This window comes from Sparus aurata, chromosome 17 (assembly GCF_900880675.1).
Source record: "Sparus aurata chromosome 17, fSpaAur1.1, whole genome shotgun sequence".
NCBI lineage: Eukaryota > Metazoa > Chordata > Actinopteri > Spariformes > Sparidae > Sparus > Sparus aurata.
The window spans coordinates 10,540,865-10,559,472 of NC_044203.1; the positions used below are offsets into that span (position 1 = coordinate 10,540,865).

Below are 18,608 nucleotides of genomic sequence, written 5' to 3' on the forward strand. Positions count from 1 at the left end.
CTCGCTCCGATCCGACAAAAACAAGTGGCTGAATACAGGAGAAAAAAACGATATAGCGATGAAACTGTTCTATAAATTACAAACGAACATTTAAATTACGGTTGCTGGCATTAAAAAATAAAAAGTTTGGGTTATTGTCACCACCACAGGCTATAGGTTTCACCTAACGATCAAAAGCTTTTCGTACTGTACAGTAAACTCAGCCCTCTCAAAGGTTTCCAACTGTCCTAAGAGAACTCATATCACCTCTATTGGTTTGCTGTGTCCATGTACTCTTTTATAATGAGAACCCCATTCAACTGCTTCAAAACCTCATCTGCACTGCAGTGAATCAATTCAACAGAAAAACCTTCAGCAGTACCGCTATGAATGGTACGACATTCAGGCATGAAGCCCTTCTGACCTTATGGGTTTTTCTTAACCATGTAGCCCTCAGTGTGATTGTGTGTTGACTTATAGTGTATTAACATTATGAATCCTAATCATGCGTTAGGTTAATGTTTTGCTATTTCACATTGCAGTAAAGAGACATTGACACAAACCAAGGAACAAACAGTTTTATTGGACATCTTACAATAATGTTTGGGAGAAAAAGTGAGTCCTGTTACGCTTTAAAATGTTACAACTTGAGTCTATAGTGTCCACAGAGTCTTATTAAGCTTTGCATAATGATAGTGAAAACTCCTACCATTCAAAAAAGTCATGTTCTTCAGTCACACTTTAAAAATAACAACATATGTACAAAGATGAGGAGAAATGTATGAGGAGGGGTTCACCTACACAACTGCCTCTATAATGAGACAAGCCTGTTCAACTCATGGAATTCAAAATGGTAAAGTGCACAGATCAGGAGGTTAACTGTGCTCCTCAGCGTCTGCTACGACGGGAGGGGGATGTCGACCTGAAAGAGAGGCGTGGACATCACATTAATACTGCACAAATCAAACGTGCCCAGGCAGACTTCACAATACATTCATGCACAAATACCCCCCCACCAGACACTGTTCTGAGTACAAAAAACTGTACATGTTTTTCATAAAATCTAATGTTCCGAAGACTCGAAAAAAGCAAATCTACCCTGCAGTGTAGGGCAAGACATTTTTGTTTTACTAAAGCCTTATTCAAGTTTCCACATTTTAACAAGGTGCTAAAAACAAGCCCTGGAGTCTACAGAGGCAACCAGGCAGAATACTGAGACTTCATTTCACTCTTTTTAGAAATTAAGAAATGGGAAATTTGCAAGTGATCAATAAAACCATCATAACACATTTTAACCATTTATTGCATCAGACTTAAATTTACACAGTTAAGCAGATGTGACTGCATATGACAGAATTTTGCTCCTTAAAGGGTATTGATTAAAAAGGACCCCAGAGAAATCACAATGAGACATACAATGAAAACATACAGTAGGAATAAAAGAGAAAAAAACGAATACTACCTTGATCGCGACTTAGACTTGTGTTTGCGGCTTGCCTTCTTACCAGACTTGTGAGATTTTTCCGTCGATCTTGAGCGACTACGTTTGGACTTTTTAGATTTCTTTTCCTTACTAACTTCAGGTGTAGGGGACCTACTTGAGTCAGAGTCTGAGCGCCTCCTGCTAGCTTTGGCGGAGCCCTTCTTGCTGGATTTGCTATCGTGCCGTGAGTGCTTGTCACTCTGAGAGTCCGTGCATGAGTCACTCTCTTTCCTTTTCTTTGATTTGCCATTTTCCTCAGTAACCGCAGAGCTTCCCTTTTCTTTTTCCCTATCCTTCTCTTTGGCTTTTGGCTTGTCCTTCTTTCTATCTGACTCTTTCTCTCTATCCTTATCCTTCTTTTTCTTCTCTTTCTCATGGCTATGACTCCTGTCCCTCCTCCTCTCTCTGTCTTTGCTGGAGGCCTTCTGTTTGTGTTTGCTGCTACGACTGTGACTGCTGTCTCTGCCATCCCTGCTCCTTTTCCTCTCCTTAACTTTATCTTTTTCTCTTTCTCTGCTACGACTGCGGCTGTCTCTGGCCCTGGCTCTGCCCCTGTCTCTCTCTCTGGATCTGGACCTACTCCTGCGGCTCCTGTGCTCTCTGGAATCACTGCGGTCTTTCTTGTGACGGCCTGATCTCTCAGCACTGCTCCTCCTCCTGTCCCTGCCCTTGTCACTACGATCACTGCGATGTCTGTGGGAGCTGTGGCTGCGGCTTCGCCGGCGAGCCTTGTGTGAGGATGAACGGCTACGCCTCCTTTTCCTACGGGGGGAGGAGGATCGCGAAGAACTGCGGGAAGATGCCGAAGAGGAAGAGGATGAGGAAGAAGAGCGGTGGCTGCTGTGGCTGGAGGTGGAGCGGGAGCTGCTGCTGTGACCGTTGGCTGGGGAGTCGCTGCTGCCTCGCCCTGATCGCTCCTTCCCTCTGCCCAGGTGCTTACTCTCACTATCCTCCTTCTCACTACGGGACCTACGCCTTTCTAACAAGGGCTCCGCCTCCCTCTCTTTTACTTCCTGTTTGTGTGGGTTCTCTGGCTGGCCCTCATCATATTCCCCCTTTTCTCTGCTCAATCTCTCCTTCAACATCTCTTCTGTAGAAAAAGAAAAACAAAGACTGGTCTCAAAAATAAACAAGGAAATATCAGGAACCATCCACATGGCTGTCACATGAACAATGATGTGTGAACAAGTGATGATAAAGACAAGATCAAGTTAGCATTAGTTTGGATATTTCAACTCCTGGGCACACTGTGAGCATTTACATGGATCTATGTCTTCACATCTTATTTCAAAAAAGTCTCAACATAACTCTTAGATCACTACTCCAACTTGAATGCAAACAGAAAAGTAAGTTAAGAACACTACTAGTAAAAATTAAGCAGCAAAAAAAAACTATCAAGTTTATTTTGGTTCAGTGTTGAAGCTCAACATTCAATCAGTTTGAGGGATCGTAGTGCGCTTCTAGTTTAAATGCGCAGAGAAGTTATTGTGTTTTACCGCGTGCGAGCAGAGCCTCTTGTGCTTGTTTTTCTTGCATCTGCAGCATCTCCCGCTCTTTGCGGCGGAAGGCGTCCTGCTTCTCCCGGATGCGGTGGCGCAACTCCTCCTCGTCGGTGTCGGAGGATTCAGACCCACGTACGCTGCGATCATCCTCATCCTCGCTCTCATCTGAACCATAGTCACCAAGCCCACCTGCCACAACAGAGCCCCCAATTGTTGAGTGTTGGAAGGACAAAAATCCATTCTTACAACCAGGTTTCACTTTTAAAAGCCCTCAGTCCCAACCCAAGGTCCCATTGAAAGGCAATTAATCCTGTATGACGTTATATTTCAAACTGATAAACCCCTTTAACAAACTAATGCATTTATCTCTTAGTGGAAAACTAATAGAAATATGTTGTATTCAAAAGCATGCCTCTATCATCAAGGTTCAAAACTAAACCCAACTCAGTCACTGAGATTCCACTTCCATTTGAATCAATCTTTAAAATTGTATCATGTATTCGGGTGTTCTGATTTTCCCACGTTTCTACATACAACCCGCCATTAAATAAAATATATATTTGCCTTCCCTCCCCCCCAGTGACAGAAAAAGGGATACTCACTGAGACCAGTCAGAGAAGCCAGTGCACTTGACTGTGCCAGCTGTTTTGCAGGAGCTTTGATTCACATCAACAACAGGAACAACATGTTAAAACACATACTGCCATTTTCTCAAAGGCAAGAGAGTCGCTAGAGAAGGGGGGTCACAGATCAAGCGCTATTCACAAGAGCTGCCATTGGTAACAAGAGAAAAAAAAATGAAAAAATGAATGGAGAAAAGAGAGAAGGTTAACAAACAAAGTTCCATCACACAATCGTAGTCAAACAATTGGACCAATCTGTACTAATGCACAGTCTCTTCAATGGAGGAAGTCACTTGATCTACAGGTGGATGCTGGTCACAGTCAGTGCTGAGACTTTATTCAGTCATATCATAGTCTTTCAGCAGGGACCTTCAGTACGATGTACCAGAAGGTTTTTAAATAATGTTTGTGATAAACATGGCTCTGCTCTCTCCTTCTGATGCATTAGCAGAGAATGGTTGAAACTGCACATCGGACATACTCCCATGTTTGCTGCTCAATCACCCTAATTTACAGGGCTTAATTAAGTTGACTTTGAAGAGATAATTATGCACAAAATAGATTCTCTTCAGATATAAAATTAATGTCTTGGTGATAAGTATAGATGATGCATAGACTGGAAAAGACAAGAGCAGACCTCGAGTGGCTTTCCTGTGAGCCTCTTTGGCCACATGCTGGATCTCTTCATTAGTGACCTCAAGAAGGATCTCTGTTAGAAGTGTTTTTGTGATGATCATCTAAAGACATGTGGGAAAAAAATTAAATATTTTCATTAAGTCCCTCTTCAAAAATAAGATCAAATACATGCAGAAGAAACAATCTGAGAGGTCACACTGACCAGCTGGAATTCCTTTTCCTCTTCAGTCATTTCAGGTTCACTGTCCTCTGCAGGAGGTGATGGGCTCCGGCCAGAAAATTCTTTCTTCACGGTGGTCTTCTCGTCATCGTCATTGTCATCATTCCCCTCATCGTCACTGTCCTGATGCAGACAGAAATAAACACACATATTAAATCAACAAAGCGTACATCTTTTGTGAGGGTCATCATTGCTTCAGTCTGGATACATGTGCCACAGAAACAAGTTCATGGATGTCCTTTTATTTCAAACTAAACTCACAAATGCTTTCTAAATAAAACAATTTGGGGTCAGAACTGGGTTGCTTACAAATTTACTCTTGCGGGGCACACGTGGCCCATCCCCCTCCTCGTCTGCCTCATGGTCTTTGCTGTCGTCTTTTGCCATTTTCGCACGCTCCTTCTCCATTCGCTCTCTCTCCAGCTTCTTCTGCTTCTCTCTGTCCATCTTTTCAAGGCCCTCTCGGATCCATGCAGGTAGTGTGCGCCTTTTCACAGCATCTGAAGGTGAAGTCCGAGGTCAAAATGAATAAGCTACATGCTTTCATATTGTTAAGATAAATAAACCCCTTTTGAGCATTAACGTTCTTGTTTACACCAACTTGTAAAATGTGTCAACTGTGTTAACACCAGTTAACTGTGAAAATGCCACTCAGTATTCCAAAGCACAAGATGAGCTCATGGAATATCTTGTTTTGGAGCAAATCTACAAGAGCAGCAAACAGGGCTCCACACTGCGACCAAATGGTCGCATTTTGTGACCAAAATTTAAGACAGTGCGACCAAATTTTACATTTAGTCGCACATGTGCGACCAGTGAATTTGCGAAACGAACTCTATGATTCCACCAGATACGTGTCCACTGCGTGGCGGAGCAGATGGTTTCACTTTAGTCTATGTGTTAACTACCACCAGGTCTGCTGCGCTGCGTATCTGCTCCGTCCGGAGCTGGGACTTCTATTTCAGTGGATGCCAGAGCATGACGCAGCAATTCAGCTGAATTTAGCACCGAGCAGCCAGAAAGTCACGCACCGAAACAACAATATAACATCTGGTTATTTTTCAAAATAAAACACTCCGTGTTGACGCCAGCACACAAATCTAAAAAAAGAGATAAATACTTCTACTAATCCTTCAGTCAGGAACACTTCGTGTTGTTGTTTTTATAACACATATACCTATAACTGCGGTACTGCAAAACCGGATCGGAGCAGTAACGTACCGGACACATATCTGGTGCAATCTCTGGGTTATTTTCTCCTTGATAAGCCCAGTAGTGTGCCAGAGTCAAAGCCTAACTCAGAGGATGTGTCCGAGTCTGAAGACACAAGTGTGGCAAAAAAGGGCAAAAAATACTGTTTTCGTGAAGAATGGCTGCGCAAATATGACTGGTTAAGGTTTCTCAGAGAGAAAAATTCCATGAACCTGAAATTTTGCAGTCGATACCTGCAACATGTGGGGACCACATCATTTGCAGGTAATGCTTGCACTACACTGTTAAAACATAACACACTGGTCCAACACAGTGTTAGTCTAAGACATAAAATACGCTGTGACCTGTACTCCAATGAAAATGCAACTTCACTGTCAGTTGCATTTAGAAGGCAAGAAGCCAAGCCAAGATATACAAGATTAAATATATGTAATATCTATTATATAGTTAATATAATCGATTTACAGTGTGCACACCTAAATTTTGTGCTTGCGCTCCTAAAATGTTCAGTTAGGGGCCACTGTGCTCCTAGTTAAAAAAGTTAGTCTGGAGCATTGAGCAGAGTTTCAAAACGGGAAATCTGGAATCTGGCGTTTTGCATTTTAGCTTAAAAACTGACTAAAACAACTAACAACTATGAAAATAGATGCCAATCACTTTTCTGTCAACTGACTAACAACTAATTTCTGCTCTGCTGTGATGTGATAACAGTACCATGATTTGACTGATAATGGGTGGTTTCTTCACATTTTACTTTTGATTTAAGTCACATTAGGGCAAATGAATACATAACAGGAGAAAATCCAGCACTTATCAGTAAACTGCACCTAACAATGATAAAAAATACTACTTATAATGGTGCTTCTCATCTAGTCTGGCACAAGTAGCAGCAAGTCAATCTCCCACTGTGTCAAAAAAATTAAAGCATATTTTATATTGCATAAATAATACATTGAAGTCACTTTCTTTGAGGTTTGAAAAACTGTGCAGTAAATTCATGCACCTAAGGCAAACAGAAAGCTGGTTATTAGTTGAGTGCAAACACACTCACCTAGCGGTGCTGGGGTCTCCTGCTTGACAGGGAGCTGGATAGGGGACCTGGGCCGTTCTCTGAAGCCAGGTGGCCTGGTATCTCGTCTGTTCTGAGGCGGACCCTGCCAGTATGGGGGATGGAAGCCTGTGGGTGTGGGGGCGAAGGATGATGCTGCTCCATGCTGTGGAGAGACAGCACAAACTGAAAATTAAAGGTAGTTCAAAGCACAGAAGGTCCTCTCTGGCATGCACTGAGCGAAAATGGGGTTGTTGATGTCTTTTCCCAGATTTAGTTAGCTGACATTCATCATCACTTCTGACTCGGCTAGAAAGCCTGTTTGGTTAAGAAAAAGAGAAAGAAAAGAAAATCAGCTACTAAAGTAATATCAAACCATGCTGGATCCTCAACAAGCCAACACTTTCCTCTGCACCGCATCAAAGCAATGACTGATACACCTAGATGCTTGGACCCGGCACAGTTTTCTATGGATTGCTCCTTCCTGTTACTTGGTTGTCACACTAAAACCCAAACGCTTCAACATTTTCTACTGTAGCATCTGCATACCTGATAATCAAACTGGTTCATGGCCATGGGGGCCATGGCGTAGCTGTCGGGCTGTGCCCCATACCCATGGCTGTTCTGGGGGTAAACCCCGTGGTGGGCTTCAGAGTTGAACTCTCCGCTGTCCTGGCTGTTGCTGTCCTCACTGGGGTTCACCACATCCATCGGTCCTGACCCTGGAGGGATCCAGGCCTGTTCAGGGGGTGGAGGAGGCGGGGGTTGGCCATGCATTCCCCATTCTGCTGATGAAAATATAATCAATGGACAAAAGCCAAAGCAATATCAATGTCTAGGTGTAACTGCAAGAGGAACTTATACTGTTCATGCTTATCAACATCTGCTCAAGTGGGACTTCCTAGTTTATCAAAGCATAAATCACACCAGGCACCACAAATTGTGTCACACAATTTCTCTTAATAAACGACCGTAAGTCAGCACTGAACATGTAGACCAATTCCCGTTCCATTTCCAGTATAAAAAAAGGAAAGAGAATGGTAAAGAAGAGAGGATCAATGGCAAAATATAGAAACCTGTTACAATTCCAGTGGTTAAACTCATACCTGGCTGCCACATTCTGCCAAACGCTGGGTCACCCTGGAAGGTGCCATGGTTGCTCTGTCCAACAGGTTCAAGGCCTGGAATGTCCTGGCCATTGGGCTGAATGTTCTGCGGCTCTGATCCTGTAGACTCCTTTTGAGCGATCCATGCCTGTGCCAGGGCAGCCCAGTCCACTTGACCTTTATAATGCAAGAAAATATATGCACATATTTAAAAAAAATACACCGATACAGAAGGTACTGAAAGTCTATTTATAGCGGCCGTTTGCGCAATGGGTGGGTGTGCAGAGGCTGCCTGCAGATGCACATTTTCTTTTTGAGAAAAACAAAACATTTCTTAGTGCATGTGCATCAGTCACTAACCTGGATCTTGCTGGTGCTGGAAAGACTGCATCCACTGCTGCTGGCTCAGAGGCCACTGCGGCCAGGGCTGTCCTCCCTGGTCCCACATCACTCTCCTCTGGATTCACACCTGAAACACCCAGGCCAGCTAGAATTAGACTTTAATTTGGAACCTTAGCATATATTTTGCAAACATGAGAAGAGCGGCGGCCGTTTATGTGCTATAACATTACACCGGTGTCTCATCTACTTGACCAGAAAGAGCGAGCGTTAGCTTCGACATGAGTGCTAACGTTAACCGGTTGTCTGTAGGTTAGCGACTGCAGCTACCTAGGAACCCTTCCCTGTGTTAATGGCGGTAGCAAATGCTAGCTAATATGGGGTCGTGAGTCATTACTGACGCATGAATCTGAAATACATTCGGGGGTCGGTGAAACTCTACCTCTAAAGCTGCCTCTGGAAAGCTAAGGAAGCTCACCCAAGCTAGCGGGAGCTAACGTTAGCTGCGCTAAATTTGAAAGCTAACTGATAGTAGCACCATTAATTTACCAGGTGAACAACAAAAGTATCTTCGCATTTGAAATAAATTCCATACGAGTGTGAAAGTGGGATAGAAACTAATATCAGCGATGTGTTTTAAGTAACACAACCCCCCACCTTTTCCAGACAGTTTCTCTCCAACGTTGCGCTTCCAAATCAAAATGGCTGCATCACCAGCAGCGAGCTCCGGCTCGGGGGAAGTGTGAACCGAGGCTGTGCTGATGCCTTCACAGGCTACCCGGAATATTGTGTTTCAGTTGTAATTTAGTTTAAGTAAGCCTATAATTTTGTGACACTGCCTGTCCTATAAAACACACCATCGTAGGTTCCATTTCCAAGGTAATAAATGTGTACGTTAATTATATTCAGATCCTTGTTAGATCAAAATATAATGAGCACAATAATCATTATTATTATTATTATTATTTTTATTTTTTTAACAAAAATCGACTTGTCTAGCTATAGACCAATTGAAACAGCGTCACCAAAAAAATTGTCAGGATTGTCTTGGTGAATTCTTGCGTGAATTACTTAGTTAAACTATCAGTAACACACGTGTGCGCCAGTTCCTCACTTTACAAAGAGTTTCCCCTTTTTCGCTACAACTTAAAGTAGAAGATAACGAGTAGTACGTAAAGGTAGCACTGAGACGAGACTGCTGAGGAGGCTACATTTCAAGATTCATTTAACCTCCATTATGTAATAAAAGACTGTATGATTACATTTCTGTTGTAATTCCCTAAGATACATATACACAAAACATATAAAAAGACTGATAAATAATCATCAAATCACAAATATAAACTATTCATAGAGGAATGATGTGTTCCAGTGTCACACAGCCTGAGTAGTTTGGTGGTATGGCAGCAGATACTTCTGTATCTTTTGCCACACAGCAGCAGGGTTAACAGACTGTGGCTGAGGTACATGTTGTCTTTTGGTTCTTTTTTGGAATCCTTGCAGAAGCCTCACTTCACAAAATTCACTGATGCTTAGTCGATTGGCACCAATGGGGCGGCTTGAATCACCCTCTGCAGAGCCTTCCTGTCCTGGGCCGTGCGCAAACAATGCCAGTTTGTGGTATTCCCAATCAGAATGCTTTCTGTTGCTTCTCTGAAAAGGTTGATGAGAATCTGGCATTTTCTCAAGCTGGGGAGACCACAATCCTGAAAGAACAGTCAGGATGGAGTGCGCTGTTATATTACATTTGATTTATTCTGTAAATATGTGAAACGTGCTCATCAGATCTCACTCCTTGTTTCAGGTGTTGGAGGTGAACACCAGCGGTTGACTTTGAAGCCACAAGGCTGCTGAGCTCACCAGAGGCCTGCTCTCCTCAGTTTAAAATAAGATCTACCTTTATTGATCCCCTGTAGAAAAAGTTTCTGTGAACTACATTTACACATTTATTATCAGTTCAGGTACAGTAGTTGTGATATCTCTGCGGTGTTCTTAAGTGTTTTTAAAATTAGCTCTGAACAACGGTTATCTACAGACTTCCCAAGATCATCAGCCGGACTCGGAAGTACAGCAGGAGTCTGACCCAGCAGCACCAGGACCAGCACCATCAGCTCCGGACAGCTCCATCCAAGGGAGGTGGTGATGGAGATGGTTCCCAAAGTCCTGTGATGCCTCTGGCTGTCTCCTCAAAATACTACTTTAACATGCCCTCCCAACAGCTCAGTAAAACGGCTGTTTAAGTCACAAAAACAGTTGAAGACTGGGTTTTAGTTGTAGCACCACCATGCCCCCCACAAAAACTCTGTGTGTATGCTTAGGATTCAGGTCTGGGGGTCTCCAGTGCGGCCGCGCACTTCAGTTTTTGTTTTCATATACGCGATTGTGGGATTTGTGGCGCCCCCAATAGTCGTGCTCAAAATGCTTTGTTAAACCTATTCCCAACCTTGGCCTGAAGATATCTAAGTTTTTTGGTGACTGGAGCAATGGTTATTGAGTTCTGGCCAGTGTATTCTAAACCACACAACGACCAATCTTGCCTATTTGGCGTTTATTCACTCCAGGTGTTCATTCTTCAGAGGGTGTGGCTCTATATATATGTCTATAGCTGGTTATAGCCAACTCAAAGCTGATTTAGATTTATTATGTCAGAATACATTTAACATAAAATAAAATACATTTCCTACAAAATATCACTGTCATAATTACAACAACAGATTTACTACATTTGCTGTGTGCACTAAACTAATTCGCAGTAGAATGAAACTGAGTTCAACTAGGTTATACACTCTATCAGTACCTGGTCCTTCACAGTGCTAACACTTCAAAATGTTCTGCACACTTCTGTTGGTGTCCCATTTTCTTCACCAGTCAGAGGTTCACTTGGGCTTTCACTGCAATAGGCCGGTGCTGTTTGCATTTGGCTCATCTGAGCTTGTTTTGTGGAAACAGCGGTGGAGCCTTGAGACTCAGCCCCTTGTTTTTTGTGCAGCTATACAGAGTTGCAGTATTTTGTCCAATTAATATAAAATTAATGTAATATACAATATGAAACTTTTGATAATTCATGTTTTATATATATATATGAACATGCAGTGTGAAACAAATAAATAACAGCAGAACATCTGATGATGCTGATTAACTGTAGCTGCTTTGAAAATGACCGGTCGGTTATTAAAGTGAACTTACAGCATGTCAGTGATCGAGCTGCACACAGCCACTTGGCCAGTAGTCTGGTGTGAGTGTTTGGCTCCTGCCACATGCAGCTGCTTGTGTCAACTTCTTGTGTCAGACAGATTGACTGCACTGTGTTGTTTACACTTTTAACTTTACTACTTAAAGTAAAATATTAGGCAGGGTTCTTAAGTTCAGGTACACATTTGGACACATTGCTGTCATGCTTACAAGTAACCTAGTGTAAATGTATGGGAATGTTTAGAAGTGAAGATGACATGGAATAGAGAGAAGACTGCACAATTTGCATTGCTTAACTCTCTGCATACCAAAATCTGCAGGTGACAAGTAGTCCTAGTATGAGCAATACAGATCCTTTTAAAAGGAGCACGATGTGTCAGATAGAGGGCAGTATTGCATGTGACTGAGGCAATAGGAGGGAAACGCTGACCTGAAGGACATGATCTCCAGTTCAATCACAGCTGAAACTGCAAAAGAATGCGTAAATAAGCTTAAAATGTCATTATCCCATCAAGATTTGTGTATTCCATTAAACTAAAGCATTGCTTTGACGCATTCTTATGATGTGTGTAACAGTTTTAGCCTTATTCTTTCAAACGGACTGGGGAGCAATTGAAAAAAGGTCAGAGGGCTGTGTTTTTATATGTGTCGATCTGCTATCTTCAGCATTACCTCGTAGCCACAGATCCTGCTTCTTAGAACAGAACCACATCGTACTGTACATGAAATGAAATGGACCACTTTGTTCAGAGTTCTGTTCATTCAATACCAAACCAAAAAAACCAAAAAAAACCAAAACAATGTATCAATTTTATTTACATAGGCACAACAGAAGTAAAACTATACAGAGACCCAACATTCCCTCATGATCGAGCACTTGGCGACAGTGGCGAGGAAAAACTGCCATTTAATGAGCAGAAACCTCGGAGCAGACTCATGGCCGGCGGCCCTCTGCCTTCACTGGTCCTCTGGTTCTCTGGTTACTTCTTCTTGCAGCCAGTTCCTGTGCAGCTACTGTTGTTTTTGGTCAAATTAAGTATGTTGTTTTCTGCCACAGTTGCCAAATCGCTCTTGTGGTTGACTCTTTGACTATGTTATCATTGTACGTGAGCCAACAATCTATTATGTCAGCCCCTGACTCCTGCTGTCGGTATGCAGCGTCACATTTGTAATTACTTGAGAGGAAAAGACATTATTTATTAGTTAGCGGTACCTCTGAAGAAGCAGTTGATTCCTTGACCTCGGGACTCATTTTCGATGTGTGTGGCTGCCAAAAAAAAATTTATTTCCTGAGCATCGTCTTTACCTGTCCAGTGCTGTTGGAGCACTAGACTGAACCCCCCCCCACCCCAACCTTCAGAGACTTGAGGTAAGAGTTTGAATATATGTACATGAAGGTAAACTCACCGTTGAAGTTGGGTTTTGTGGACTAGACGTTAGGGTCTGGACTCGTTGTTTGAGTCGATCAACTTGGACAATAAAAGTCTTTGAGGTGCATCAAGTGCATTAAGTGCATTAAGTGCATAGTAAAGCAAAAACATTTGCTACCTGCCCAATGATTAAAAGATACTGTGTAGCGTCCAGGGGAAGGTTAAGGTGGTACAGGAAGTGGACAGCTTCACGATATGTGCTTTTCTGAAATCTGGTCATCCATCTCTAAATGCTTTCCAGCCTTGTGCAAGAGGGAGAAAATTAAAAAGGCTGTAGGTGGTTGAGAGGAGTCCTGTGAAACCTTAACTTGAACCTTTCTTGGTAATCTGGCATTGTAGATTTCTGCTCGAGCTGGTAGGTCATACCCAGTCGTCTCTCGTCCTCTGCTCAAAAATTTCCAAACCAGACAGTTTGTTACGTAAAACAACACCAAATCGTTGCTGGAAACACCACTGATGCTCCGTTCTGAAAATATTATTTTACAAGCATTAGCTACGCAGCATCAGACAGGTGGGAAGCACATTGCAGGTGTCGCCTTGAATCAATGAATGATCCAAAACACTCACATACGTTCATCTTGCAGTGTTGCTCTTGCGCTTTATTAACAATTGAATAAATCTTTGGTCAGGACAAAATAAATAAAAAATCGAACGCGATCTCTAAAAGTTAATATGAGGTGCTTTGTACCAGATGGAGTTATAATCATAGTCCTCCAGAAGATAGACAGAACAGAACAAAATGCTCGAAGGCAGCATTTCCTCTGAGGAGCAGGGTACTCCCTTGATAATCCCCTTATGTTAATACAGACCCCAGTGTGCAGTTCTCTTTGAGCCTGTCCTCTGATCCCATAGGAGGAGGAGGGTATTAGAACATGAAATCTCCCTGTTGCTATCAGGTATCCCAGCATGTCCACTGGCATCTTTCACAGGACAGGAAGTGAGAAGAGTTACTGGAAACAATCACCTGAAAATACTCTTTTAATGTTTTGTTTTTTTCCAACTTGGTTTATTTCTTGCTCTTCATCTCAATCCTGTGTGATCACAATAATACGGCCCTGATACTACCTCCAGAGGCGTATCAGGGCCGGAGCGAAATTTCACCCCTCGCCGCCTCCGAGAGAAGACGGAGGCGGGGAATTGGCGTACTAAGGCCGCACCCAAAAGCCAGTGTGAATGGGGCTAGTGTTTTCTTTTCTACAGGGAGAGAGATGTGTGCATATAGACGTTGCTGAGTGGAGGACACACATCAACAGAAGGTGAGCCTCAATGAAAAAAGAAATAAAAAAAAACAAAACATCACAGCTGTCAACAATGTTCACACTGGCTAGTGTGACACAGTTTGACTGGCTACATCTGCCTAGATTGTAAGAGAGAACAAGGCGTTTCGTCTGCAAGGGACCACCACAGACAATTCTATAAAACTATTGATTTACTTTCCATCAGTATCTTGTTTATTTTTGACAAACTGGTGTGTTCATCACTTTTGCAGCTCATCTCAGGTTTTGAAGTAGAAATTGTTGGTATTTGTGCCCCTCCATGCTCAGGGCTCAAAATGCTTTATTACACCTATTCCAAACCTCAGCCTGAAGATGTCTACTCACATTTAGGACGTTATTAATAGCTGTCATGTATTTCAACCAGTCTTGCTCATTTGTTGCAGATATGTGTATCGTTCTCCCACCAGGCTGTATACCAAATTTGCTGTTGACTGAGTATGGTAAAAACAGAAACAATCTACCTACATCTACAGTGCCTCATGTCCATTTTCTCTGTAACTCCTACTGGGTGTTACCATATCTGAAATAGGTTTAACACATGCTCCGTTTTAGGAAAGGGGTTACTTGCAGGTGTTGTTCAGTGCCCGGTCATGTGTTGTATTGGTGTTATTTGGTAGTGGTGATGTACATGCAGTGTGAGGGGCTCAGCCTAAGGCATGTGCAAGTCTGTTAATGTGGACGTTTGCATGAGAAAATGTGTGTAGCGTGTTGTGCATTAACGCAGGGTGTGTGCAGTGTGGTGTCAACCAAGGTGAGAGTGACAGTGACAATAGCGTGCATGGTGAGAGCAGAGAAATTTAACCTCTGCTGCTGGTAACTTAAGGGGGACGGGGACAGTAATGAGCATTCCAGCATTAGTTTCTTCCAACTGTCTCACACAGGGGGAGGGGTGCCTTTCATTAAGTGAGATTAAATCACATCTAATGCTTCAGCAGCATGTCCCCGAGCCAAAAGCCACCCTCTCCCCTCCTCCTGCTATAAAAATAGACAAATACATTTCAGAGAAGATTTGCTCTTTTTGTTGGTGGCGGCTTGACAACCTGTTTTAGCGTTCCAGCAGTATGACTGGGATGTCACAGTGTGTGGGAGAGAGAAGACGTGTAAGGCGATGGTTTTGGACGTTGCCCTTTTCCAGATTCCACACCCACCTCCTCTTCACCAGCTCGCGACATGTTCTGAAGCAGTGCTGCTTTGCACCCGTCAGGGCCGATCACCGGTGAAGATGGGCTGAGTGTGGCACTGCTGGATCCGCAGCGACAGCCGAGAGCAATGGTGGACAACATCTCGCTTAGAGTAAAAAACGGTATGACATTGAGTCCCAAGCAGAAACAACAAAAACCTTCTCTCTTGTGATCCCTCTTCTGCTAGTGCGGTCGTACAAGAGAGGCTGAAAAGAAACAGGAGTCTTGTAGAATATTCAGTTCATAAATTAGATTTATTTTGATACAGTATGGAGTTATACTCATTCCAAATTTTATCATTTCATAACTGAAATTAAATGATTTACTGGAAACCATTCTGTCCCTGCACGCCATAAGCACCATGATTTTGTATTGTTTCTCGTATTTACAATAACATATACTCCTTGTTATTTTTGCTTACAGTACGTTATACTGTACATAAATATGCCACACATCCCCCTCTTTGCATTTGACTCTGCATATGTTGCTCTTCTCCCCATGCACAGGTTTCCTAAACCTGAAGCATAGGCACTGAATTTGTCCGTGTTTCAAAAGAAAATAATAAACATCTGATGCATGTGTCTGACCCTTTCCCTTCTACTGTTTTGGCAAATGTCCAACAAGCAAGAAAAATGTTCTCATCTAAAATACTTTCATACAAAAAGATGAACAGCTCATTTGACATAAACATTTCAAGAATAGGCAATACATTCATTAGAACATTAACCCATGCACGTTATAGCAAAGACTTTTTTTTTTTCTAGTTGAGCTTAAAGCCTTCTGGGTTCCTTTTTTTATTTAGTTCTTGCTCAACCTTACTGACAGTATGAGGGAATCAACACAGTCACAGCGCTGACTCTTTGTTGAACATCATAATGAGTTTGCGTGTGTGCCTGCAGTTACAGTAGAGCGGAAATACAATGAAGGCAGACAAGGTGCTTTGTTGGTCTGATAAACACCCGAGTACGTTTGTGCAACAACACTCGAGTATCGCACTGATGACCTTTAGAGAGCCAATGTTAAAGAAAGTCTGTATGAAGAAAACTCCTTGTGTGTTTGACTTGCGGCTGCAAAACTCGTCTTTGGCAAATGTAATTCACTGATAGTCTTACATTTATACATTCTGATGTACAAAAAGAACAATCCATATAAAGTAGGCTGTAAAAGAACTGTTGTGCTACTCCTTGAAGGTGCTATGTGTAGCAATTTAAACCAGTTTGTCATGTAAAACTGCTATAAGTTGATAGCATCATCATAAATAGCTCAAGGACTTTGAACATTACTAGCCATGGTTTACCACCATTGGTGCTGTATTATTAGTGCTTGATTTTCTGATATACAACCGTATTTCCCATAAACTCTGTCACCAGTGATATTGCTTCGTGTCACCATGCGTTATTCTCTTTGCTGAAAAGGACAAACGTGTCTGAAGTCATTTTTCTCTCTGCATTTTTTACCATCTATCGTCTGCCTTTGCCAGAAACAATCAAGCACATCTCTTATCAAACATGAGCCAGTGCCACACATAAAAAACTTGGTGTACGATGCAGATAGCAGCAAGTCTTCTTCATAATGTCCATGCTTGTTTACGTTAATTACACTTTAATATAATTAACTTTAATACTTTTACAAATTTAATGTGGCAATGGTTTACTGATGTGCCAATGATACACATAGCACCTTAAATCTACATTCTCCCGTCTGTCACTCACTCATTCACTCATACATGTGTGCGCACACACAGTTGACATCAGCTTTTCAGTGCTGAGCACAGTTTAGCATGCGATAATTCTGCTTATTTCCTGTTAGTTGCTGTAGCGAAACTCTTTCATGCAGTTATCTGAGGCACGTGATCGTGACAGAGATATATGATAAACTGAGCTCAGGTCCAATACCTTGTTTCTCCTGACCTCTTTTTAAAGGGTAGGGATTTTAAAACAGGAGACGTGAATGAAAAACTGGGCTATGTCAAAGCAGAAAATAACTTAAATATCTAATGTTTTTTTTATATATCTAAGATATTCAGAAGTCCCTATTTTAACTGAGAATTTGTATGCAAAAGACACATCAATCTTTCCTCTCATGTGAAACAGGTGAATGTATAGTAAAGTATTTACCTTTTCTTCCCTCTGCCTACTCACAGATGCAGTAAGAGGAGTCTTACAGGCATGTACCAAAAACAATACAAAGCAAAACAGATATCTAAGGAGAAAATACTTCTAGTATGCTAGTCACTTTACAGCATTTCCTCGTAGAAGAGCAGGTATGCCTGAGAGTTGAGTACCCTTGACTCTGGAACCGTCTGAACGGTGGTATCACTGATGTACACCCACTGGCCCTGGGAGCTGCTGCTTGCATCTCTCGCACCTGAAACGTGCACAAGGTGTTAATATCATGGGGCATAGAGATTCATTTGTGAAATAAGTTACTACCTGATATTGCATTTGTCATTTAAAAGAAAAGGAAAGCATTCATCCCTTGGCGGTGTAGGTTAACAGTTGTGTTCATTGTACAGATGTAGTACATAAACGAGAGACACACCAACACCATTTTCCTCCCTGATACCTTTTCTGACACCTCAACTCTGTGTATTTGCTGATCCCACATTCTCATCTGATACCAGCACCATCCAACCCAGTACAGATGCTATGTTATGTATGTGTTTGAGGGTAAACAAGTCACTTGTTTGGCTACTTCTTCAGTAAAACCTCTGGGTAACACTTTATAATAATCATCAGTAATAAATGGCACATTAGGAGTTAATCAAATTTTGGTTAATAGTAATTTTCCTATCAACAGAAAATGAAATGCCTTAAATATAATAAACCATTTATCAAGCAATGTGTTAAGGTTTATAAAGGCCATTCAACTACTGTTTACAGATGAACTACACAGTATTTAACCTTTTACAATGTATCATAAACATCAATTACAACTTGATAATAAACAACTGCTTAATAAATGGTTTATAAAGCATTTCATTTTTTGTTAAAAGTGAGTAAGCTATTAACTACAAATGTATCACTTGTTCACTTGGTTATTATAAAGTGTTACCAAAATCTGTTATGTTGCATACAGGTGTCCGGGACGATGCTAAGAAAGCAGCACGGTCTTGTTTCTAATAAATAAATGACATGTTTTCAGATTCATCACATAGAGTCATGTACTTGGTGATGGATTGCGATGGAAGTGGAAGACTGTGCATCAATGCAGAGACAGAGCATAATTGAGGGACTGCCGCATATGCAGATGTTGCTCCCATGCTTTGTAATATGGATGGAGATTAGACTAACGTTACTAATGTAGGAGGCATGTCGGAGGGAGGCAGAGATCGTCTGTGAGTGGTTACAAAAAAACCTTGCTGAGTATCTTTTTAAATG

The 18,608-nt window shown here is 42.0% G+C and overlaps 2 protein-coding genes across 4 annotated transcripts in view; both read right to left on the reverse strand.

Moving 5' to 3' along the window:
• Positions 1–542: 542 nt before the first annotated feature.
• pnisr (PNN-interacting serine/arginine-rich protein) lies at positions 543–8,924 on the reverse strand. 3 transcript variants are annotated; one of them, XM_030394971.1, is made up of 12 exons: positions 8,806–8,924; positions 8,170–8,278; positions 7,810–7,986; positions 7,253–7,491; positions 6,707–6,869; positions 4,753–4,943; positions 4,426–4,566; positions 4,225–4,324; positions 3,567–3,620; positions 2,959–3,153; positions 1,442–2,552; positions 543–901 (listed from the first exon to the last, which is right to left on the reverse strand). In XM_030394971.1, the coding sequence occupies exons 2-12, from the start codon at positions 8,255–8,257 to the stop codon at positions 868–870; spliced, it is 2,493 nt and encodes an 830-aa protein (XP_030250831.1). In that variant the 5' UTR covers positions 8,258–8,278; positions 8,806–8,924; the 3' UTR covers positions 543–867. The 3 variants fall into 3 exon arrangements, with proteins under 3 accessions (XP_030250831.1, XP_030250833.1, XP_030250834.1); XM_030394973.1 differs by having other exon boundaries at positions 868–901; positions 7,253–7,488; XM_030394974.1 differs by lacking the exons at positions 543–901; positions 1,442–2,552; positions 2,959–3,153; ... (1 more) ...; positions 4,225–4,324; positions 4,426–4,566 and having other exon boundaries at positions 4,805–4,943; positions 7,317–7,491.
• A 6,539-nt stretch (positions 8,925–15,463) lies between these two features.
• The window catches only part of usp45 (ubiquitin specific peptidase 45), a 40,219-nt gene continuing 37,074 nt past the window's right edge, over positions 15,464–18,608 (reverse strand). Inside the window, exon 18 of the mRNA XM_030394318.1 lies at positions 15,464–17,595. Within this exon, the coding sequence (XP_030250178.1) occupies positions 17,465–17,595 (131 nt within the window). The 3' untranslated portion in view covers positions 15,464–17,464. The remainder of the gene's footprint in view (positions 17,596–18,608) is intronic.

Coding starts and splice junctions, on each gene's coding strand:
- pnisr (XM_030394971.1), bottom strand. CDS start 8,257: ATGTGGGACCAGGGAGGACAGCCCTGGCCGCAGTGGCCTCTGAGCCAG. Junction 7,492..7,809: donor TGGCAGAATGTGGCAGCCAG/GTATGAGTTTAA, acceptor TATTTTCATCAG/CAGAATGGGGAATGCATGGC. Junction 2,553..2,958: donor AGAGGCTCTGCTCGCACGCG/GTAAAACACAAT, acceptor CTTTTTCTACAG/AAGAGATGTTGAAGGAGAGA.